This window comes from Leptonychotes weddellii, chromosome 7 (genome assembly GCF_054177405.1).
Source record: "Leptonychotes weddellii isolate Sample4059 chromosome 7, ASM5417740v2, whole genome shotgun sequence".
In the NCBI taxonomy this organism is placed as follows: Eukaryota; Metazoa; Chordata; class Mammalia; order Carnivora; family Phocidae; genus Leptonychotes; species Leptonychotes weddellii.
The window spans coordinates 10,049,500-10,074,884 of record NC_138375.1 but is presented as its reverse complement, the minus strand read 5'-3'; the positions used below and the strand labels follow the sequence as shown (position 1 = coordinate 10,074,884).

The following is a 25,385-nucleotide window of genomic DNA, read 5'->3' as shown; positions in this document are numbered from 1 at the left end:
GTCATGTGCATTTTTAAAAAAGATTTATTTATTTAGTTTAGAGAGGGAGAGTGCATGAGAGCAGGGGGAGGGGCAGAGGGAGAGGGAGAGAGAGAATCTCAAGCAGAGCCTGGTGTGGGGCTTGATCTCATGACCGTGAGATCACCACCTGAGCTGAAACCAAGAGTCGGAGGCTTAAGCAACTGCCACTCAGTCCCCCTAGTCGTGTCTTTTTTTTTTTTTTTTTGAAACAAAATGCTTAATCTCTTTTATTCACTTTTCTTTTTTCCAAAGAGGACCTTGAGTTGCTGCTTGACAGAGTCAACGATCTGATGGAGTTCCGCATCGATGCCGTTCTGGAAGAAATGAGCAGCATGCCGCTTTGCCAGCTCCCTGGGGAGGAGCCGCTTACCTGCACAGACTTCCTCCAAATGACAAAGGTTATTAGGAAATCGATGTGTTTATTAATTTTTTTTTTTGAGAGAGCGAGAGGTGGGGGAGGGGCAGAGGGAGAGGGAGAGAGAATCTTGATCAGGCTGCACGCCCAGCGCGGAGCCGTGACCCCAGCCAAAATCAAGAGTCGGAAGCTTAACCAACTGAGCCACCTCTCCCTCTCCCTCTGCCCCTCCCCCCGCTCTCATGCACTTTAAAAAGCGAAAGATTTATACGATCTGAAGAGAAACCAGAGTATTCTCATGCACTTTATTAAAATAATTAATAAAGGGTGTTTTTTGAAGCATAAATTACTTTTTTTTTTTCCTGTCTGTGATTGGTCTGTGATTGATGTGACCAAATGCAGAGACTTCAGACAGTAATTTGAAACTGAAGAGGAACGTATCCAAGGAATCACCTAGACATGAAGAACAGGTCATTTCTTTTCAGACCAGTAGGAGGGAAATTGCCATGGGACACATTTCTCATTTTTTCCATATTTTTTGAAGAATTAAGCTATTTTGTTGAAAAGTTTCCAGTAAGCTAGTGCTAATTAACAAAACATTTGTTTTCAATAGCTGTGGGACAGAATTTCTTCTTTAAACATTTCCGGAGAGCACCACTTCCCAAACTGGTGTTCTGTGGTACATGGTCCCGGAGCCACTGGAGGAAACCAGGAAAGCTGGGTCTGTGTTCAAACTGCTCAGGGTAAAGGCTGGTTCCTCCTTTCCCCTTGCAGAGTCTTTACACATTTACATGTTAAAATAAAGGCCGTCAGAAAGTCTCTTGGAAAAGAGCCCATTTGGCTTTCTTTGACCCATTTTTCTCAAACTTCTTTTGCAAAAGGAATACTTTCTTCCCTATGCTGGGATTAAGATCCTAGAAACAGTGCTCCCTCCATGAAGCAGCCTTTTGGGAATGTCATTTTAGCATCATCATTTGCAGTGTTCCTGGTTGGCATCCTGAGTATAAGAATTCATCAGGGTTGATTTTAATATGGTATGTCAGCAGTCCCCAAGACCATCTCCACTTGAAGGATGATTTATGAGAATGGTAGATTAAGATTTAAGATAACATTTAATCTTAGATTTAATCTTTAAGATAATCTTTAAGATAACATTTAATCTTAAGATACAAGATTTGTAAGAAGGACTCCTGGAACTCAGCATCTGGTTGCACTGAGGACTGAGATTTACTACAGGGACGTAGTAAAGATACTCAGACCCTAAGGGAGAAGAGGCGGGAGTTTGGAGGAATGCATGTGTAGGCTTCCTTATGCTCTCTCGCTCTCATGAAGGGTCACACAGAGCTCACTCTCTTCCCAGCAGCAAAAATGCAGCAACGTGTTTGCAACATTTTTGTCCAGGGAAGCCCATGGGAAACTCAGTGCTTGAGGTTTTTAATGGGTCTGGCCACACACATAGGTACCCTCTGCCTAGCATGGACCCAAATTCCAGATACCCAGAAGGAAGACAGGTTTGCAGCATTAGCCACACTGTTTACACAGGCTGTGTAGGCAGAGTGAACCAGTCTTATCTGCTGGGGAGATGTGGGAACCTTCCTGACATTCAGGCCCCCAGACACCAGCCAGAGACCAACCTGGCATGCACAATTGCAGTCTCAGGCCTGTCCTGTTAACCCTTTCCTGCATATGCGGTTATCTTTGGTATACATTAAATTACTGTTAGATAATCAAAATTAAATGTCTACATTTTAGAAATTCCTGTTTCCTCCTTTATTCAGACTCACGAACTGTGTCTAGACCCCAAATTCCCCCAGGCCCCCTGCTCATTTGTCATGATCTTGCCCTCTGGGCAAATCACTTGGCTCCATGGTTTTAATATTACCCCTCTTCTTAGGATTATTTTATAAAAATGTTTCTTTTAAATGTAAGCTCAAGTTTTAGAATATTTTTAAAAATGAAAAAAATAGTATTTTTACCAGTTAGACTGCCATTGTTATAATTTTTGTGTATTGCCTACTTATATGCCTTTTAATAAGGTTGCGAATGGTGTTTTTCTCTCCCATTTAACATTTTCTCAAGAAATATTTTTCATGTTGTTATGTGGCTTTCATGGTCACCTTTTTAATTATGCCTTCAGAATATTTTATTGAGTTTATGTACCTTAATTTACTTACTCGTTCCTTGTTGCTGGACATTTGGATGGTTCCCAAATTTGCCAAGAGCTGCAATGAATATATTTATATGTATCATGTTTTTCCCCTCTAGGAGTATTTCCTTCTTCAAAGTAAAATCATTGCATCAAAGGATGTGGCTTCATTTAATAGCTCTTAATATTTGTAGCCAAATTGCTTTTCAAAAGGATGGCACCAACTTACAATGCCATCAGCAATGTGACAGTACCAATTTCACTATCTTCCAACAGGTGCTGTTTTATCGTAATTGTAATAAATTATAATAAAGATTTTATAATGAGGTATATAATAAAACAAATTTATTATAAATAAAATATAATAAATTTATTGTAATTTATAATCAGAAATTCTAATTTATTAATTTTCACTTAAGTAGCAAAATCATAGAACCTAATTTTAATTTGCCTTTTGATTACCAAAATCAGTGATTACCGATTAAGTGAATGCTTTCCCTTGAATTTGTTTACATTTTATAATTCATTTATTCTTCAACAATTTTTCTGGTGCTTCTACGCAAACCACTGCTTGGGGATACAGCTGTGAGCAAAACAGATGAAATCCCTGCCTTCATGGAGCTCTTTTCAAGTGCAGGATACAGAAGAGCAAACAAACAAAAAAGCCAATAAATCAACAAGTTAGGTGGTGATAAGCTCACTGGAGAAAAATTAAAAGGGTAATGAAGAAAAGGAGTATCTGACAGAGAGTTGTGATTTATGTTGATGGACAGGGATGACTTCTGTGATTACATGTGAGCAGAGGAAGTGAAGGAGCAAGCCATGTGAATAACTTTGGGGAAGAGAATTCCAGGCAAAAGGAACAGTAAGTGCAAAGGCCCTGAGGCAGAAATTTGTTATGGTAGTTTGATGAAAAGGAAGATGTTGCACTGAAGTTTATCTAGTATCTTATGCTGAGGGGGAAGGAGAAAGGGAATTGCTAGTAAGCATAGTATCTGGGGAAGCAGGGGAATCTGTGATTTAGAACTCAGGTTACATGATTATTCTTAAACAGAAGGGAGAATACTGCATTCACTGAAAAAGGAGGAAAAGGGGTTGATGATGGAGGCCACTTTGTCTTCTGGGTGAGGGCATGTGGTCAGGGAGTTGAGTGAGTCCCTGTGTCATTTGCTTTGTGCTATAGAAATCAAGGTCATTAGCTGAATATGTGGAAGAGGATGGTGTAAAGATTTGAGGACACAAGGATCTGAGGATACAGCTGTTATGAGCACATTAGAAGAGTCTCAAGATGAGTAATGGTGGGGCTTGGAAAGGGACTGGAGATTGTGCCCAACCAACAGAGTCTGTTATTGCATGGGCTTATTGTCCAACCAGGTGGTAAATCACTGACTGCCTATATCATCTGTTTCTCTCTCCATCCATCCATCCATCCATCCATCCATCCACCCATCCATCCATCCATCCATCCATCTATTATCTGTCTGTCTCTACAGAATCGAACCCAGTGCCCCAATCATATTAGTTTATATTTGTTAAATCTCATTCTTGAGAAACGTGGAATCTCACGAGAGGGGAGAGGAATCTCTGAAATGAATTAAGGGCTGACTCTGGCTTGTTTCCAAAGGTGAGGAGGAGAGAAGGAAGGCTGGCTAGAGCAGATTGATGTGAGATAAAGGATACTTCATGGAAAGAGAGTCTCCTGGGAAACTTTCAGAGGTATTCTCCCCCCACTCTTGGAGAAGTAAGTGTAATTTTGGTCTGCCTGTGCTGCTCCAGTTGGTTCCCTATCTTTAATGAGTTCTTTTACGGATGCCTGGCCCTGGTTCGTGTGAGGGTGTGGCCAAGCATCGTTGGAGGCCAAAATCCCCATCTAGACGCTGAATCTATGGCATTACTACTATTACTGATGAGGTCTCAAGAGCTAGACAAACAAATATGAACTGTGTTAATTGTTTTTTTTTTTTTTTTTTGATAGGACCTTTGTATAAAGGGTGCTCAGATACTAAATTTTAAAAGCTCATTAGTGGAGGAAGCAGTGAATGAGCTAATAAATATGCTGCTGGATGTGGAAGTTCTATCCAAAGAAGAAAGTGACAAAGTGTCTAATATGAATAGTGCTGATTCAAAAAACAAAAGTTCGGGTAAGAGATGGAGTCATGGAAGGGTCTTATTTTTCTAGGACATTACTGAAAACTAAAATTTCATTTCTACATAGTGATTGGTTTCACACTTCTGTAAACACTCTCCCAATTTTATAAGGACATTTATAAATCTGAAATTATGATTCTGAGCATATTGTCATTTATCCCATTATTTTTTGTTAAACTGTATATGCATGTACCTTATCAGTAGAGTAGAATGGATGATGGGTTGGAATTCCCACTGGAATTCCCTGCCTATACTAAAGCAAACCTTTTGTAGGACAGATGAGGACACTGAGAGGCAGGGAAGGAAAGTGATTCTCCCAAGGCTTTATGGCTATTGATGGAAGAGAGAGCATTAGAACCCAGGTCCCTGAGGTCTGGTCTTGCCTTTACAGCCGTAGCTCCTGTCTCTCCTCCTATTTCCTCACACCAAGGAGGAGAGGACTCCATCGGCCCACCCGGTGCCCCAATTTCTTCTTCCTATTCTTTGATGGACTCGCTTTCTAGGAAATCTGACGTTTAAGTATTATTCAACTTGCATGTAATTATCTTAATTTTCTTCTCTTTAATTGCAGTAGATGGTTCTCTCTTTCTCCATCTCTCTCAATCTTCTCATCTTGTAACAGCAAAGAGACAAGAAGGAAAGTCTGACACCTTGACATCATCCCTTAAGGCCCCGGCAGGCCTCCTGCCTTTGGCAACTATCCTGAGAAAGAAGAAGGAGACTGAGGTGTTAGAGGAGGAAGCCTGTGGGTTGCTGTCCTATTTCAACCACCAAAACATGGATGCACTTCTGAAAGTTACAAGGAACACACTAGAGGCCATCCGCAGGCGTATTCATTCCTCCAACACGACGAACTTCCGGGGTAATAATTCCACACAGTTTACCTACTGGCAGCCCAGCCATGTTTGCTGCTTGTGTGTGTATTCCTGTTATTTTTAAATAATTTTAAAAATCCACCATTTATTGAGAGCCTCCTTGTAAGTTTATACTTTATGAACTTTGATTATCCCAACAGTTCTATGAAGTAGATCTTATTAGTCCATACTCTCCAAAGCAGAACATTTCTTTACTATTTTTATGTCAATTTAGTACTTTCCAGCCAGTTTGTTCATTCTTAATACAATCATCTTCTCTTCAGCACAATTCAGAAATGGGTGTTGCATTTCCCAGATGAGCCACAAAAATCCATCAAATCTAGAGACATTTTGAAACTAAATTTTATATTAAAAATGAAAATACATTATTAATTAAAATTACAAAATGATAGGGTAATAAACCCGATTGATTTTGAATATTGGCATTTAAGGGGAAGCATCTCTAATAAATTAAAAGCAGATGAATAAAAGTGGATACATTGAAGGAAGTTTTGATTGGCAGCATGGAACAGAGTGATAGGGCTTTTATTTAACACAGGGATATTATTAGAATTTATCAAGCATTGGTTGATATGCTGAATATTAAATCACATGTCTTTCCCAACTGTATATATTATAGGTATTTCCAACTATATAAAGTTACACACACACACACACACATCCACATTTATGTATTTATGCCTTAAGGCGATACTTACACCTATATGCAACTTTAAAAGCCCCTTGGATATAAATGATGAGTTACGCTTTATCTCTTCTCCATTCTTTAACTGCTCCCAGTTTGAATTATACGCATTGTGGTAGAAGAGGCATATGTTTTATGTGAAATTCCAAACTGGTTATTTGTTTCTTTTTTTTTTTTTTTTAAAGATTTTATTCATTTATTTGAGAGAGAATGAGCTAGAGAGAGCATGAGAGGGGGGAGGGTCAGAGGGAGAAGCAGACTCCCTGCTGAGCAGGGAGCCCGATGTGGGACTCGATCCCGGGACTCCAGGATCATGACCTGAGCCGAAGGCAGTCGCTTAACCAACTGAGCCACCCAGGCGCCCCTGGTTATTTGTTTCTGACTTTGGCTAATTCTGACAGCTCTTCTTGTTCTTCATGCCTCGCTTCCTTATTCTACATTTAACTAATTTATTAGCTTGCTGGTGTGTGGACAGCATCATTTTCAGTATTTTAGATCACAGTTCACATTATTAAGCCAGATTCCACATAGTGGGTGGCCTTTTATGGAGTAGATTATATCAGCAGAAAATGTGTCAGGTTCCACTGAACTGCTGTTACATTGAGCAAAACGAGTTACTCTGTAGTTTTCATTCATCCCCCAAATATTTGTCTGATAATGTAGTTCCTATGTATTGTTCTAGGTGCTTTAATTTTCCTGGCTTAAAAGGAAATAAACTCCATTTTAAATTAAAAAAAAAAATAGTAAGGCTTCCCTCTTTTGTGTTAACTCAGACAGTAAGAGTACATCTAGGCTGAAGCAGAACAGCCTGCCCATTTTCCGGGCCGACATCACTCTGGCCATTCCCAACATCACCATGGTCCCTGCCCTGGAGGACATACAACAGACGCTGAACAAAGCTGTGGAGTGCATTGTCAGTGTCACCAAGGGGGTCCGACTGTGGAGCAGTGAGCTGCTGTCCAAGGTGGGTGTGGGATGAGGGCATCATTTTATATGGAAGCTGCTTTTATGGATGGGACTGAGCTGAAAAATATCCTTTTACTTTGTAGAAAAAGATGCAGGAGAGAAAAATGGCTGCTTCGCAGAATAACGAAGACAGTGATTCTGATGTTGAAATGGGAGAAAACGAATCTCAAGGTGAATGTTCCTTTGGTTCTTTTGAACCATTCATTGAAAACCAGCATTGAGGGAGCTCAAATGAATTTTTTTTCCCTCCATGCAAGTCTTAAATCAGTGTTGATTGGAATATTAATCTACTAGCCAATTTTAAGTTGATATACTATAAAAATCCATGTATTTTAATGACTCCATTATAAATCATGTATCTTTAGTGTATATGTCACAGATGGGGCTGCCTCAGTGATTTCTCAAATCAATAACTTAGTCTTCTATCTTAAGAAAATTACCTTCAAGTTTACTGGTTTTTTCCCCCAGAGACTGAAATCTGTTGAGCTCCTCTCGTGAATTCCATTTATGTTCTCCACCTCAGAATTTGCAGTCAGCTCTTGTATTTCTGTCTCATTACTGGTATTCTCTATTTTGTGAGGCATGATCCTTACACTTTCCTTTAATTCTTTCAATTGGGTTTTCAGTCATTCTCTGAACATTTTATAACAGCTGATATGAATTTTGTTTAGTAATTCCAGTAGTTGGGTTTTCTCATGTATAGTTTCTGTGGACTGCTATTGTTGCTATGTGTGGACACTGCTTTTCTGTATCTTTGCATGGCTTACCATTTTTATTTTTGTTGAAAACTTGATCTTTATTTATTTATAAAGATTTTATTTATGAGAGAGAGAGAGAGAGTGTGCGCACGAGCAGGGAGAGAGGCAGAGGAAGAGGGAGAAGCAGACTCCCTGCTGAGCCTGGAGTCCAATGGGGCTCGATCCCAGGACCCTGAGATCACGACCTGAGTGGAAGTCAGATGTTTAACCTACCAAGCCACCTAGGTGCCCCCAAAACTTGATATTTTAATGTGGCAGCTCTGAAAATCTGCTTGTCTTCACCCCCGAGCACCCCTCCCCGCCCCCGCCAAGAGTCTGTTGTTGTTACTGTTTGTTTCATTATTGACTCTACTGACCTTCCTGGACTCATTCTGTAAAATTAGTCTTTCCTGTGGTGTGTACTACTGTAGTCTCTGGTTGGTTAGTTTGAAGGTCAGCTAATGATTGCACAGAGATTTCCTTAATCCTTTCAACCGCTAAGTCTTACACCTTTTGCCTAGGAATGGTATGGATGCTGGAGCACCCTGAAAACTCAGAAATTTTCAGTACCGCCTTAGCTTTTATTTACTTGATTTTGCAAGGCCCACCTAAAAGATTGGGGCATTTTAGGTCTTTCCTGGGCATGTGGATAGCTCTGTGCAGATGCATGACTTTCTAGAGCCCCAGGGGATAGGTCAGGGCTTTACAATGCCCTCTGTGGATCTTCATTCCCCAGATGTTTAATTTTTTTGGTCAACCTCTTCTTTGCCTCAACTAATATCATTGTCTCAGTGATCCGTGAAGTTAATTGTTGCTGATTGTTTTTTTAACAAGTGCCTTAGTGATAGGGATTTTTTTTTTTTTTTTTCCCTTAGTGAGTTCTGAATCAGGTCAAGTAACAATAAACTCTGAATGGGGCTTTTCCAGAGAACCTCTTGATGGGTCAAAGAGTGACAATTCTCTGGGGCTTCTTGCAGAGCTTCCAGTGCAGTTTGGGCCCTCTGGTGACTGCTAGGCTGCGGCTGTGTTTCTCAAGGCTACCACATCCCCAGTGAGGGGGCAGCAGGCTATGGAAGTTAAAACATCTCAGAACTCACTACTGTTACCACGATTTTAGCATTTTTTTCTTGACTAAAGGAACACCACTTGGCTTGTTGCCCGCTTTGGTTAATGTCCAGAGTCCTGAAAAACTTGACAGATGTTCCCCATTTTTAGTTGCTTTTGCAAAGAAGCCGTCTGTCAGAGGTACTTCCTTTACAGAAATGTCTTCCTTTCAGAAATCCCCTCATCATTTTAAAGCATGTTCCCTATGCTTTTGATATAAACTTTTCTCTCTCTCGCTCTCTCTCTTTTTTTTTTTTTTTGCTTTTAGATACCTTTGAGATAGCATCTGTAAACTTACCCATTCCTGTACAAACCAGGAACTATTATAAGAATGTGTCCGACAACAAAGAGATTGTGAAATTAGTCTCTGTGCTTAGCACGATCATCCACTCCACCAAAAAGGTATGCCAAGAGGACTTGTGGTCAGAGCCCTGTGCTTTACCATGTGTACCTGTGTGAGGTTGAAGGTCTCAAGCTTGTCCTGCATGTAGCCTGGGCCTTAACCACTGTGCCTTTCGGGTTGTGGTGAGGGTGGGGGGAGCTATGCAACCTGACACGTGCTCAGCAAATGTTTGTTTAACTAAAGATTTTTCTTCCTAGATTGCAAGGTGAAAAAGAACGATGATTCCTGTGTTTCATATTGTGTTCTGTCTAATGCTGTAAACCTATGTATTTACTTAGTTAGTACTAATAGACCTAATCATTAAAAAATTTGATATGTTTCAAAGCAAACTGGTGTTGCAATTCACTTTCAGAGAATCAGTGATACCAGTACTGACTAGTATCATTTGAAACATAATAAGATTTATAGTCAGTTTTTCATATTTGTGTAGTCAGGTAAACCTCATAAACTATCAGCTGGAAATGTATGTGTTTTGCCACGTGGAAATAAGATAAGAAGGAGAACAGAGCAAATTGTAGTGTTATCGGTACAAACTTATACTCGACAGGGGTATAAATTCAGTTTAGCTTTTCTTCCAACCTGCTCTTCTCTCAGCTTCCCCCCTTTTTTTTTTTTTGTTCAGGGGAATCAGTTCTTGTCAGAAAGATTCAAATCCCTGAAGACAATTTCTACTTAAAAACAATCTATATTTACATTGCCCCTAAGACCTGTTGACTCTTTAAAAATGTCCCTGAGTGTTGAGGGAATGGTTGTCACTCAGCAAATACATCTTTTCTGTTAGTCAGTTCTGATAGAATGAGCTTCATTTGTTTGAAAACATTTGAAAAGCTGACATTACCATAACCATGTGAAGAAATATTATTAAGTTTAATTTTAATGTGTTCCTGAGGGAACTGGAAGCTTTTGCATTTATGCATTTTCAATCTTCCCTTCTTAATATATTGAAGGTCCTATATTTAATTTTGCCCTAGGGACAGTGTTCACATAATTCAATTTAACAAATATTTATCTAGTGCTTAGTTTAGCAAGCTCCATAGCAATGATAAAGGTAAATAGTCTATGATGATAATAAACATTCAGATATATTTTCAAGTGTTGTAGTAATCATGGAAAATACAATAAAATAAATCAATAATGAAGCTCATTACTTTCTGTGAATATAAGCAGCCATGATTATGAAAATCGAAGGGTAAGTTATAGTAGTTGAAATTAGCATACTGTTGGCAACAAAATGCTTATCTTTGTGTTATTTCTGTTGCGTTTGCTTTTGTATTATATGAAGGAAGTGTGCAAATCTCAGGCACTTAGAATAACTTAGAATAACTCGAAGGACTTTTTCCAGATTGACGAGATGGACAAGTTGTTTCTGGAAGAATAAATACACACTTAGTCATCATACTAGACATGGCCAGTGCTCCGCAGCCAAGGACCCTTCTGGGTGATTCTGCCTCAGTCAGGGAAAATCCTATGATCATCAATCATTGATTGATCATCAAGCAATCAATCAATCAGTCATTTTCTTCTTGCCACAGCTGATTGGATCAGAATGGAAATCTGACCTACATTGAGCAGATCCATAGGCTAGCCATCAGCTTACAACACTGCCTGTCTTGAAAAGATGAGCTGGACCGAGCCATCGAAATAACCTTGGCAGGAAAAATAACTTAAGCAGAACAGCTGTACCCGTGCAATTCAGGCAATTCTTCCTTAAAGCTCTAGGTTACCTCCACTTTATTTTTTTAGAACTTTTGAAATTAAGTTTTTAATTCCAGTATAGTTAACATACAGTGGGTTACCTCCATTTTAGAAACCTCCAATCTAATAAAGAGTGACACTGTCAGAAAAGATAAATGAGAGTCTAAAACTTAGTTAGGGTATATTCTTAATATTATAAAGTCTAGGATGTTGGAAGAGCTCAGGATTCTGGAATTTCTACCCATATTCAGGCATCTTTGATAATTTGTAATTCATTCGCCAAGACATCATATGCTTGTGAATGTCTTCATGCTGTTGCAATTCATCCTGGGTATGCACGTCAGCATCTCAGCCCATGCCAGGGAATCGGTTTGGTGGGGATAAGTAGTGGCAGGCTTAGCTTTGTGCATTTTCATGAGTGGGAAGTCTCAATAGCTATTCAACCTGAAGTTGTGAGGGACATTTTAGCTGCGTGTGGGGAGTGGTAGAGTAAAGCTGCTTGGTTTTCGAACAGGTTGGTGAAATTTACTGAAATGATTGGGCCATTTAGAATGCTGTTGGTAATGTCATATTTTTTTCCCCAAATAATGGCATTTTTCATTCCATCTCAGTTTAAAAATTTTTTTCTCATGTAGATGTAACTCTGAAATTATAAGCCAGTAGGAAAATTTGATTCCCAACAGGTATGAACATGAGAAATGAGGAGCCAAATCTTTAATTATTTGTAGGTGATAATGATTATGTCATGTAAATCCATGAGGCTAATCTGAAAAAAAAATATAGCCCAAAGAGAGTTAAGTTAGTTGTTAGTTGAAAGATAATTATAGGCATTTCTGCTGTAATGAAATAAACATATTCCTGAAAATCCTCTTTTGTAAGGTTGCATGTTTAATATAACATGGATTATGAGAAAAACAGGCTTGAGGCAGGCAGCCGAAACCTAGGAAATTTTGTTAACCAGTGTGGTTACAAAAACTACGACAATCATAGTAAAATATCCACCCATTTAATGAGGGTAGAGTAAGTAAAGAACTTTATTATCAAAAGGTGAGAGAAACTTGGTGGAAAGGTGGTTGTGAGAAACAGTTGAACCTGCCGAGCCATGGAAACAAGGATAAAATATAGAAAGATCGGGTTGGACTGTGCAAAGAACATTGTCAAAACGAAGTGGTGACCAAATTGGCCCCAAAGGAAAAAGTTGTGGAAGGGTTGTGGTACCCAGGATTGTGCCCCTCCATGGCCTGCGGCTTTAGCTGGTACAGAACAAAGTGCTGGGAGAAACAGCATTTGATGTGACCTCCTCATTATGTTGGCATCCTTCTCTAGTTACCAAATGTGAGTGAGCCGGTATCACTCACAGAGGCACCCTTTAAGGCAAACAGGACTCTTTATTAAAAAAATCAATTTTTAAAACTTATATGCCATCCATAGCCAGTTATAAAAATAGTGGAGAAAGATCCTGTTTACAATAACCATTTCATTGAAAAATACCCAGGAACATACATGATAAAGAGTGTGTGAGGTCTCTATAAATCTTCCCCTAAAAGTTAACAAGTAATGAAAAAATATGAGAAGATTTGGAAATGCATACTGTGTTCCTGGATGGGAAGATTTAACATTCTACAGATGTCAATCCTAATCCAATGGGTTTATACATTTTATGTGATTCCATGCAATCTTCCAATGGAGTTTGATGCTGGATATATTATGTTTGCCCCTCCAGATCTTATCTCCACCCTCTGATCTTAGGGAAAAAATTAATAGATTTCCATTGAGGCTTCCAATAGATTTGACCAATGAGAGAGTCATGGGGGAGGTCTGATGATGGGGAGTGGCGTGGAGGGAGGGGGAGGGGACAAAAGTGACCTCAGAGTGATTTTTCCCGTAGCACCCTTGGTGTGGTGTGATTTTGAACTGTGGTTTCTGAACGAAAGGCCGGCTCCAATCAAGAGGCTCTTGTCCAAAAGAGTCTTCATGGACTCTCTTTTTCTAATTTCTGGAAACTGTTCCCCTCTCCTTTTGGCTGGGAAGGCTAACAGTTTTGTCATTACTACTCTTGACTTACCGTGTCCATAATGTATCTAATTCCAGTTCTGTGGCATTTCTAACTATTTACACACCTCACTACTTAAGCGTTTTAATAAATCTGTGGGAACCACCAGCAGTTGAGCAATATTCACTTATACCATGATGCCATTTCCACATCTTTCCTCTCAACGCAAATGTGTTATTTGTATTCTAGGAAGTTACTACATCTATGGATGGCTTCAAACGCTACAATCATATTTGGCAAAAAGAGAAAGAAGAAATGGTTATGATGTTTATTACGGAAAACCCCTTGCTCTCTGAATTTGAATCTCAGATTCTCTATTTTCAAAAGCTAGAGCAGGAAATTAATGCAGAGCCGGAGTGCATCCATGTGGGTGCTGTTGCTGTGTACACAGGTTGGTTCATTTTCCTCATTTTCAGGCAGTCATAAAAATTCAACAGTATTGTTCTGTCTCTTTACCTAGATTAGTATTCCAGAGAGTTCTAGCTATCTTTAAGATTGACTGTCCTTTTAGGGGTTCAAGTTTTAAGGCCAATTTGTAGATTTGTTTTTAATTCCCTTCTGCATAATTATATATTCTGGACTATTTTGAACACTTTGCTGCTAAACCTTGAAAATAAATGCTAATTCAGAGAAAGAAGATGAGCATGTTGTATCTGGAATTAAAATTTACCCTTCCTTTAATAAGTAATTATAAACATTTGAGGCTTATTTCCAGTAGTTTTGATAATGTACTTTTTTTAGCATTTCGAAATATGTTCTGAATTGTTGTAAGACAAGCTTTATAAATATGAATGAATGTATAATGAGTAGGAAAATCTAATTTTTTTTCAGTTTGATTTTCTTATGTACTACAGGGCTATAAATTGCAAAATATTTATTATTGGTGAACAAGAGCACTCTGTCTTTTCATACTGGTTCAAATTTTTCAAACTGATCTGTGGACATTTGGGTTTGACAGCTGACTTGAAGTTCATTCTGACTACTGAGACAAAGGCCTGGATGGTTGTCATTGGCCGTCACTGTAACAAAAAATACAGGAGTGAGATGGAAAACATCTTTACACTTGTTGAAGAATTCAATAAGAAACTGAATCGTCAGATTAAAGACCTAGATGATATTCGGATTGCTATGGCGGCACTGAAAGAAATCAGGGAGCAGCAAATCTCCATTGACTTTCAAGTAGGACCTATTGAGGTAACTGATAACCATTTGCTCATTTTGGAAATATCTCCACATGTTGAGTGTTATTAGAACCAGCAGCATCGCTGGGGGTTTGAAGAGGACGCCCAGTAACTGACACCCCTGTTTGCCCCTGTCTGCGAATTCAGACAAAACTGTAGTCAGGTAGTCAAGATCAAACAAACACCTAACTGTCGTCAAGATCAAAATACAACCTTTATTCATGATAGAACTTATTTGAAAGACGTGGCTTAGTGTACAACTCCTGTATTCCCATTACTGTCCAAATCCATACACAGACACTATGGGCTTGTGAACACTATATCCCAGAATTGTTGAACCAACTCCCACATCAGAGGCAACATTGGAAAGCTGCAGGCCCCTCTGTTACCCTGCTTTACTTTATTGGTACTGGGGTACAGACCAGAGGGATGCATTCAAGGAGGAAGAAGAAAGAGGGAGAAAGGCACTGGGCTAGGTTTGCCCAAATCAACAGTCTCTTCCCCAAATTAATGATTAAGTATTCATTCCACCTGTATGGGGAGAACTAATGGTTGGAGAGGGGGTAGGGATATTTAGGGAAAATCCTTTCTCATGAAAAGCAATTTTAATCTTTTAGCTAAGAGAGTAGTCTAGGATTTTGCATCTTGAGGGCAATGACTCGGCTCAGGTTTTGATGTGCAAGTTCCCTCTTGTGTCTTACTATTGGAACCTCTTACCAACACAACGAAACGGGATAGAGTTAAAACCCTGATTTATTATCCTAATAGTAGCAGTTAGATTATTTTATATTTTTCATTTATTTGATATAATTTTGAAGTCTTGAAATACAATTTAGGGGCCTACATAAAACTACCTTTTATTTGTATAATGATTTATAGTTTTTATAGTGTTTGAAATTCATTTAAAATGCTGTTTTTTTGATATTTGCAAAAATACTATGAAGCAGTCAGAGAATTCTCCCATTTTACAGATGAGGAAACTGAAGCTTAGGGGCTCAGTTGCTCTTTTAAGCTTTTAGAGTTTGCAAGAAGAATAGTAGAACTCTCTGGGCAGTTTCCCTAACATTTTGGTCTTTTCCATTTTAACGCTTTAAATGAGTGTAGATTTATGCATCTGAGAGGCAGAAATTAAATTTTCCTTCTTTTGTGTAGGAATCCTATGCCCTGCTTAACAAATACGGGCTTCTGATAGCAAAGGAAGAGATGGACAAAGTCGATACTCTGCATTATTCTTGGGAGAAGCTCCTGGCACGTGCTAACGAAGTTCAGAATGAATTAGTCTCACTGCAGCCTGGTTTTAGGAAGGAACTTATTAGCACCGTGGAGGTCTTCCTTCAGGACTGTCACCAGTTCTACTTGGACTATGATTTGGTACAACTCCAGCTTTTTCTGTTTGTATTTTTGGGGAAGAGTGAACAGAGCATGCAAAGTGTTTAAAGATTATGTGTCAAGTTTAATGAAATTCCCTAGGAGTGGGAATTTTATTTTCATGACAGCAATCTAAGAAATGAAGAATTTAAAAAGTGCTGTTCATGTTACATCATTGGTCTGTTCTTGAGGCTGTTTGATAGCTTTCTAAACTTGTGTAGACAAATACTATTCACATATGGTTAAAACAGTCCTCCTTCTACAGCTTTCCTTGCTTTCACAAACACCACAGAGTACCCAGCATGTGCCAGGCACTGTCCTTGGTGCTGAACCCACAAACTGGACAAGACGGAGTTCATGTTTTAGTCATTCATTTATGAGTTTTAGTGCCAACTCTTCTATGGGAATATGTTGTATAATAAGACCAACTTCTAGCCAATTATAATATACTACAGAACGGAAATATGTAGAGTAAAGGGTACAGTCTGTGCCTATTATATAGGAAAAACACACCAAACCACAAAGTTAATATATGAGATTAGATCCCTGCACTAACTTCATGGATGAAGAAGCACAGAAATCCACATATTGAAGGTGTTATAATGTAGGAAAACCTGTTGGGAATGTTAAGATTATAGGTCACTTTGCAAATAGATATGAGAATGGTAAAATCTGTGAGTTTTGTGGCATTAGTGTTTTAGTTCAAAACCAGACATTATATGGGCTTCCTATAGAGTGCTTATTGACCCTTCTTTGCCTGTGTCACCTAAGAAATGAATAGTACTTGTTTTTCATTTTCAAAATTTCTTAAAATTTAGAAGTTGTGGTATTTTTAGACTTGAAAATATTTCCAAATTAGACAATTTCTTGAGTCCTTTTCTACAATTAAAAAGTGAAGTTTCCTGTCATTGATGTGACATGCATGCAGGCTAACTTTGATGTGCAAATACTTTGAGCTCATAAAATCCATAGGCAACATTTCATTTTATTTTATGTTTAACTTTTTGTTTCAGAATGGTCCAATGGCCAGTGGCTTGAAACCCCAGGAAGCCAGTGATAGGCTTATCATGTTTCAGGTAATCTTTTTAGTTTCTGTGACCATCTAAACAACCAAAACCTTAATGTGTTTTAGACACATACATTTTTTCCCTTAATATAGAAAGGCCTATTGTGGAATATTTTAAAAAACGTAAATGGGATGATTATAATTGGAGTTAGTTTCTATGTAATTAGTTACAGTTATTTACTATTCTTACTTGCCTGTGCTCAGAGATCATACATGTTTGCTTATTTGCCAATTTTTTGAAATTTACATGTTTATTCATGTGTAAATCATCTTGTTGAGTTTTCACTTGTGTTTTCTTTAGAATCAATTTGATAATATCTATCGGAAATACATCACCTACACTGGAGGAGAGGAGCTTTTTGGGCTGCCAGTTACTCAGTATCCTCAGCTTCTTGAAATAAAGAAGCAACTAAGTCTTCTACAGAAAATATACACTCTGTACAACAGCGTCATAGAAACTGTAAATAGCTATCATGATATCCTTTGGTCAGAAGTGAATATTGAAAAAATCAACAGAGAACTTTCAGAGTTCCAGAACAGGTGAGAAATTAAATGTTAGCATGCCCAGAGCTATTGAATCTCAAATGCTCTCTTTTTTGATAGGCTGTCAAGTTCTCTTCTCACCCCAGATCTTTCGCAAGCACATCGTGCTGCATTGCTGTTGTCTGTTGACATTGCCCTTGCCAGACCCTATTTATTAATTACTCCTGTGTGGGCGTGGTGAGACAAGCACATCCTTTAAACCTGGATGAATCTAGTCAGGGGCTTTTCTGCATCTTGGAGGGAGCAGATCTCTATATTATACTTACCAACATTTGAGGTTTATGTGAGATGACTTCCTGTAATAAAAGCAAGAGCCCTCTGATTTTTCTACATCCTTTTAAGTGTTGAACCCAAAGAAAATAGAGGGTCATTTGTTACATTTTTTTGGTTGACAGCCTGATAAACTCTGTTGTGCTTTGTACTTAGAAGGCTCTTAAGGTATTAAGACTATTAAGGTATTTGTAGAATTGAGTTGAATTGGGAGGCACCTCTATCCTTTAAAATAATGCCTTTTTTTATAGTTAATTTTTATGAGGGAGTTGAAAAAAAAAACTTTCCTGATTGGGAGGAGCGCTTTTCTATAATGTAGAAGTATATTAACAGATACCCTCTCAGTCATGAGATTTGAAAATGCTGTAGGTATTCAAAATGACTGTTTTTGATAGAAATGCTAGCAGGCTGTCTTGGATTGGATACATCCAGGCTTATCTTTGAATAACCACTCATGGTGGCTTCACTTTTCAGGTGTCGGAAGCTGCCCCGGGCCTTGAAGGACTGGCAGGCTTTCTTGGATCTGAAGAAGACCATTGATGATTTCAGTGAATGCTGCCCCCTCCTAGAGCACATGGCCGGTAAGGCCATGATGGAGAGGCACTGGAAAAGGATAGCTGCTCTCACCGGGCATAGTCTGGATGTGGGGAATGAAACCTTTAAGTTAAGAAATATCATGGAGGCACCTCTTCTGAAATACAAAGAGGAAATAGAGGTACAGTTGATAGAAAGCATGATATGGTCGTGGGGGGGGGGGAGATTGGAAGGTCCCATGGGATTTATTTTGATAGTATCCTACATTATGGAATGTTGGATTAGTAAACCATACTAAGAGAATTAAAACTCTTTTCTGGGTATTCAGCTCTTCTTCCTTCAACAAATGTTTATGTGACAGGTTTTGTGTTAAGTGCTGGGGACGTAAAGATGCCTTCCTGCATTCATAGATCATTAAATAATTTGTGTACTGAAATAATTATCCAAATAATGGTATAGTTACAATATGTGGTAAATACCATTGAAGTAAAAGTATCTGCTCTATGACAGCCTATAGTAATAGGCTTATCCTGTTTGGGGGTGGGGTGTGATAAAGGTAGCGAATGCTGGGGTGCATGTCCATGACTGCTGGGGGTGCGTGTCCATATGCTTGTGTGGCGAGGCAGGGAGGGGCTTGGAAATTTCAAAGAAGACAGTGTCAGGCAGGTGAGGCAGCACGTGTGAAGGGTCTGAGGTGTGTTTGGGAAACCAGAGGAACGCCAGCATGATGAGGGTGTGTTATTGATTTTGGTCTTTGGGCCAATGGGGAGCCATCTGGGAGACATATTTTGAGCAGAGATGACATGGTTGGAGTTGCATTTTGTAAAGATCACTGCAGTAACTGCATGGAGAAAGGATTGGGGGAGGGCCAGTGGGAATGATGAGAAAGTCAACTAGGGGGTTATAAGAATATTTCAGACAAGAGATAATGGGAAATGATGGGAAAGTCAACTAGGGGGTTATAAGAATATCTCAGACAAGAGATAATGGTATATTGGACAAGGGGGCAGGTAGCGAAGCTGGAGAGGGGAGAAAAGATTGAGCAGATCTTTAGAAGGCAAAGCTGGGTAGAATTTGGTGAGGGAGGGACCATGCTAGGAGAAACAAGGGGGAGGGGCTAAGGAGGAACCCTAGATTTCCTGCTGAGAGATCTCAGTGGATGAATGTGCTTATCATTGAGATAGGGAATTATTGGAAGGGAATCAGTTGAATGACAAGGTGCAAAGAACTTGATTTGGGGCATGCATTTGATATTTTACAGAATGTGTTTGGGATTCCCTTGGTAGATCCAAGCACAGAGCCCTAGTAGGCAAATGGATGTGGGTCTTACCTGGAGATGCAAAAGGTTACAGGCATAGATGAGCTCATCCAGAGAGGGAGTGCAGCGTGAGAAGAGAAAAGGGCAAGGATGGGGCTTGACTAATGGTCTAGGAATAAATGTGGCTGCAGAGGAGACTGGGAAAGTCAGGTTTCTGTTAATTTCCTTCTCTCGTACTGCATTGATTTGGCTCTAGAGTTAAATCAGAGACACATTAAATTTTGAGTCTTTGATTAGAGTTTCAAAATTGAAAAGGTTATTACATTATCTGTCTTTTATCCAAATGGAGATGTAATTGACATGTAACATGGTGTAATGTATTGACTTGATACACTTATATGCTGTATGATGACATGTAACATGGTGTAATGTATTGACTTGATATCCTTATATGCTGTGTGGTGGTTTGGTCATTGTGGTGTTAGCTAGCACGTGGCACCACACAATTATCATTTCTTCTATTGGTGGCAGCAATTAAGCTCTAGTCTATTAGGAAGTTTAATATCTACAATGTAGTTTTGTTATCTATAATCCCTGTCCTGTGTATTGGATCTCCAGGCCTTATTCATCTACTGGTTGTAAGTATGTACCCTTAAACATCTCTCCTTTTCCCCCTCCCCCAGTCTCTGGTAACTACCATTCCACTCTGTTTTTTGAGTTTGGTTTTTCAGATTCCACATATAAGGGATATCATATAGTATTTGTCTCTGTCTGACTTATCTCACTTAGCCTAATGCCCTCAAGGTCCATCCACATTGTTGCCAATGGCAGGATGTCCTTCTTGCTCATGGCTGAATAGCATTCCATTGTTGCATATCTTTTCTGTCATCTTTCTTTCTGGAAGACTTTGATGGGAAGTTTTACAAATTAAGGTTCTGTTGTTTAGTAATAGCTCTATCTTCATCTCTTTCACTAATTGTATATCTATATACACATGCACCATTTCTTATATTGCATTTTACAGATGGAAAAAAAAGTATAGGTACGTATGAAGCAAATAGTGAGGCTAGGACCTTTGCTGAATCTAGACTGTTCAAGAAGGATGTGTGACTTTCATGTGATAAAACGAGAGCTTGCAATTTTAATAGGACATCTGTATCAGTGCAGTGAAAGAGAGGGACATTGAGCAGAAGCTGAAGCAGGTGATGAACGAGTGGGACAGCAAAGCATTCACCTTTGGCACCTTTAAAGCCCGTGGAGAGCTCCTCTTGCGGGGAGACAGCACCTCAGAAATCATCGCCAGCATGGAGGACAGCTTGATGTTGCTGGGCTCCCTACTGAGCAACAGGTAGGAAGTCCGTCCGTCTTTCCCCTGAGATTCGGGGACCATCGTAACGAACATTTTAAGGGAAATTCATTTTTAAAATGCAGTAGTAGCCCCCATACAATTTATTTAATGTTAAAAATCCTTGTTGTAATTTTAGCCTTTGGCACAGCATGTATAATCCTGTTTTTATTTCATTATCCCCTATTTGTGGGATGTGTCTGAGACCGTTAACTGGACAAAATAACGCAACATGTAATTAGCCACGTGGATCTTGCGGAACATTTCAGCTTTGCTCTTGACAAGCCTTGCCACACAGCTGACAGCTCAACAGACTCCAGAGTCCAGGGGAAATGAGGCTGGTTTCAGAATAATCGTTCTACTTGGGAAGTCATTGTGCCAACATCTGTGGACTAGAAACTCTAAGTTAGGTACATACTTTAATGAGATGACAGATTAAGATGGAGAATGAATTTAATTCATAAAGAGAAGTAAAGCAGCACAGACCAGTACTAGTCTAATGCTTCTGTTCGACCCTTACCAGCAAAGCCATCATGCTTTGGACACACGAGCCTTAGACTCATGAACTTAACATTTCCTAGGTTCATTGCTTCTCTTTGCTCTTTCTGAAATCGTTTTTTGTTCTCCAGCATCTTCTCAAATATATGGTAATAGTGTAGCACGTGGGTATCATCGAGATATGAGTTTATTGCGTTTGTCTTTCAAATGTCACTCTATTCTGTGTCTATGTGTATCAATAATTTTAATATAAGGATTAATAACCCCTTAATACTCTTTGGATAAAAATTTCTCTTCTTCACATTTACTTCGTATACTTGAGTGTTTGAAGTGAGTAATATGGAATATAAAATTAGATCTTAGAGATTTAGACCATTGGTAACCTTGACTCTGATCTGCTTAGGATTTGACAGTTTTAATGAATTTGGTTGTGATTCATACCCAAGTAGAATGAAGGATAGGTGGAAAATAACACACCCTAGGGAGGTAGAAAATGTACATGTATAAATTAAGTAAAAATTATCTATGTGGGGCACCTGGGTGGCTCAGTGGGCTAAGCATCTGCCTTCCGCTCAGGTCATGATCCCAGGGTCCTGGGATGGAGCCCCACATTGGGCTCCCTGCTTAGCAAGGAGTCTGCTTCTCCCTCTCCCTCTGCCTGCCACTCCCCCCTGCTTGTGCTCTCTCTCTCTGTCAAACAAATAAATAAAATCTTTAAAAAATTATCTATGTTAGGGATTGGTCAACTATCCTTACCAATGACATTGAATCCACAGACAAGAGTTGTGCGAGGAATACATATTAGATGCAAATTTATTGAACACCTACTATGTGCCCTGTGTTCTTCTAGGTGCTATGGATAGAAGGGTGAATAAAACAAAGACTTCCATTGCTATGGAACTGCATTCTAGTGAAAAGAATAAATTAAAAAAAACCCCAGAAACATGTGGAATATTAAAACAGTCTGTTTAACAATTAAGACTATGGGAATGAAAATTTTATTCACGAATATGACTAATATTTGAGAAGACTTCAAGTCCATAGTCTGTTGGAATAGGGGGGTCAATAAGGGAGGAGAAAAAGAGGGAGAACAGTGATAGTCAGTGTAATCATTTAGGATTTTGTCTGCAGATAATGGAAGCACCACATATGACATTGCTTGCATCAGACCGAGGTTTGTGTGTCTCTTACATAAGAGGAGCTCCAAGGTTGATGAGAAGCTCCACCTCATCATCAGGGACCCACGCTTTTGTCTGGCTCACTTTTCTGTCTTTTCCAAGTTGGTCCTTCTCTGCCATAATTCCCCTTCCATCCAGTGCTGCTACTTCTCATCCAGGAAAGTGGTTCTCAGACTTGGCTATATGCTGGACACACCTAGGGAACTTACAGCCTGGTTGGATCAGAGTCTCTTGGAGGTGGGACCCAGGCAGGCATGAATAGTTTTTAAGATCTGCTGGATGATCCCAGAGTGCGGCCAAGGTTGAGACCTACTGAGGTTGAACAGTCCTGGTACTGCACTTTGCTGCAGAGGAGGCTGGGAGAGTTAGCATTGTAACCGGGCAGCTCTGTGTCCGGGGAGAAATGGGGTTCTCCATCCAAAGAGAAGGACAAAAGACATTGCAAGATCACTATTGGTTTCTGTCTCAAGAAAGAAAAAGGGAAGCTGGGTTAACTGTGTGAGAGACTGAAAAGTGGCTTTCAGAGTGTCCGTGTACAGACATGTAAGCCCTAACACACACACACACACACACACGCATACCACACAAACACCAGCAGGTCGACATGAGTGAGTGGGAAGTTGGGAAGAGACCCAGGAAAGGGGAGGCTAGAGAGAGAGCAGGGGTCGTCATATTTGAAAATTGAATTAGTTGTATGGTCTCCACCAATGTCCCTGTAATTGCTCCATTTTATATGAAAAACCAGAGAGAGTCCCTGGAATAGGCACAGAAGGTCAGCAGAAAGAATATTATGCTCTTGGCTGTAGCAACAATGACTCGAATTTTATTACTTTAGAAGTTGGGTGCAGTCAAGTCTAACACCTGATCTGCTCCTCAGATGACACGTCTTTTCCCACTTCTCTATGCTCTGGATCAAAAAAGAGCAAGTTGAACAATGTCCAATAAACAACGATGAATTAGTCACTTGGTAGCATCATTTTAAAAGCCAGCAACGGGAGCGCCTGGCTGGCTCCATCAGAAAAGCATGTGACGCTTGGTCTCAGGGTTGTGAGTTCAAGCCCCACATTGGGTGTAGAGATTACTTAAATAAATAAAACTTAAAAAAAAAAAAAAGCCAGCAACGTAATCAAAGTCCTAAAGAAATAGATAAAAATTAGGATAAAAAAATCTTTTAGTTTGAAAACAACAACAATAAAAAGAAAACACACAAAAACCCCCCAAATGCTGAACGTATTTTTCATTTTAGGTACAATATGCCATTCAAGGCCCAGATTCAAAAGTGGGTGCAGTGCCTTTCTAACTCAACAGACGTCATTGAGAACTGGATGATGGTGCAGAACTTGTGGATTTACCTAGAAGCTGTCTTTGTGGGAGGAGATATTGCTAAGCAGCTGCCCAAGGTTTGAGAATTTTCCTTAGGATTTCATCAGGGTTTTAACTTAGAGAACTATCTGCTAACTAATAATTCCTTTAAAAATGCAATAATATCTCAACTTCTGTTGAGCCACACCCTCCCCAATCTTTTTGTTGTTGCCATTGAACTGTCTTTCAAAGAGAGAGCAATTGTGGAGAAGAAAGGATGTGAATGCTAGAGAACTGTGCCATTTTGTAGGAAGCAGAGGGTTAAGAAAACAAAGGATGAATGCCTGCATAATTGATATGCTTCTTCAGGTAATTTGAAGGTAGAATTTGGAATAGTGTAGAATTATGGAGTCGTTATCTTGACAATGGTGGGATAATTTGTTCTGCTACTTCTGACAGTTTAGAACAACCCATGCTGTACAATATACCCAATTATATCTGCACTGGAGAACTGGGGGGTGGAAACAATCTCCAGAACAATAAAAGGCCTTCTTCTCGAGATTGTGGAACATGTTTCTCTCATCAGATTTAAATATCTCATGGGGAATATGGAGTGTAGTATTTCAAAATTTTTATAAAAACATTTTTATCAAATCTCAAGGATTCTTATTCAATTACCTTAAATTGTTTGCAAAATTATAATGTTTTAACGATACGCTTGAGTTTTAGAAGCACGATTATGTTGCGTGTTCTCTTTCCTCAGGCTTCCTACCTTTCCCCATGATGAGTTTTCAATTTCATTATAGAGGACAGATCTTTTAGCTGATGTATTTTTCACCTACCGGTGAAATATATCCACACATTGAAATTTTAAGTATTTATTTTTGCTTTTATATTTGGGCATGTGTTTCTTCCTGTTGGGTGGAGGAGAATCTCAAATTGGACTTAATAGTGGAAACTTTTCACATACAATATTGAAGGAGCTGGGTGGGGTGTCTTGCTCTCATATTTGATAGTACATGCTTCTTGGTAAACTATAGAAAGTTTTAGGGAAGAAAACAAAAATTATTTCTACTCTCTCAGAGTAATCTCTGCATTTTCCATTTTTTTCTGAAAAAAATCCATATTCAAAAATTTCACAATATTAGGGTTATACTGTAATTAATTTTGTACCTTATATTTATTTATTTTCAAAGATTTATTTATTTGAGAGGGAGTGTATGCAGGTGGGGGGGCAGAGGGAGTCTTTTTTTTTTTTTAAGACTTTATTTATTTATTTGAGAGAGAGAGAGCAAGAGCAGGGTTAGGGGCAGAGGAAGAGGAAGAGGGAGAAGCAGACTCCCTGCTAAGCAGGGAGCCCAGTGTGGGGCTCAATATAGGGCTCGATGTGGGGCTTGATCCCAGGGCCCCGAGATCATGACCTGAGCTGAAACCAAGAGTTGGAAGCTTAACTGACTGAGCCACCCAGGCATCCCCTAATTTTGTGTCTTATTTTTAAATGTTTGCTTTGTTTTCTAGATATACAAACAATTCAGTGCTCAGAGTAGAAAACTTGAAAAACAGAAAATTCACTTTATTTAGAGATAACTGTCAAAAATGCTTAGGAGTGCTCTTTCCTCCCAGGCTGTCTCATATTGTATTTTCATTTCTGTAT

General features: G+C 39.2%; 1 protein-coding gene across 5 annotated transcripts in view; it reads left to right on the top strand.

Moving 5' to 3' along the window:
- Window positions 1-25,385, top strand: part of DNAH5 (dynein axonemal heavy chain 5) — a 259,439-nt gene that overhangs the window by 95,394 nt on the left and 138,660 nt on the right. For 3 of the 5 annotated variants that reach the window (XM_081825906.1, XM_081825905.1, XM_081825909.1), the window contains exons 17-30: window positions 274-419; window positions 4,498-4,663; window positions 5,242-5,532; window positions 7,004-7,194; window positions 7,280-7,367; window positions 9,306-9,439; window positions 13,378-13,579; window positions 14,147-14,382; window positions 15,522-15,740; window positions 16,751-16,813; window positions 17,105-17,343; window positions 18,091-18,331; window positions 20,557-20,756; window positions 23,676-23,829. In XM_081825906.1, coding sequence (XP_081682032.1) covers window positions 274-419; window positions 4,498-4,663; window positions 5,242-5,532; window positions 7,004-7,194; window positions 7,280-7,367; window positions 9,306-9,439; window positions 13,378-13,579; window positions 14,147-14,382; window positions 15,522-15,740; window positions 16,751-16,813; window positions 17,105-17,343; window positions 18,091-18,331; window positions 20,557-20,756; window positions 23,676-23,829 — 2,570 coding nt within the window. The remainder of the gene's footprint in view (window positions 1-273; window positions 420-4,497; window positions 4,664-5,241; window positions 5,533-7,003; window positions 7,195-7,279; window positions 7,368-9,305; window positions 9,440-13,377; window positions 13,580-14,146; window positions 14,383-15,521; window positions 15,741-16,750; window positions 16,814-17,104; window positions 17,344-18,090; window positions 18,332-20,556; window positions 20,757-23,675; window positions 23,830-25,385) is intronic. The other 2 variants (XM_081825908.1, XM_081825907.1) reach the window with 1 other exon arrangement.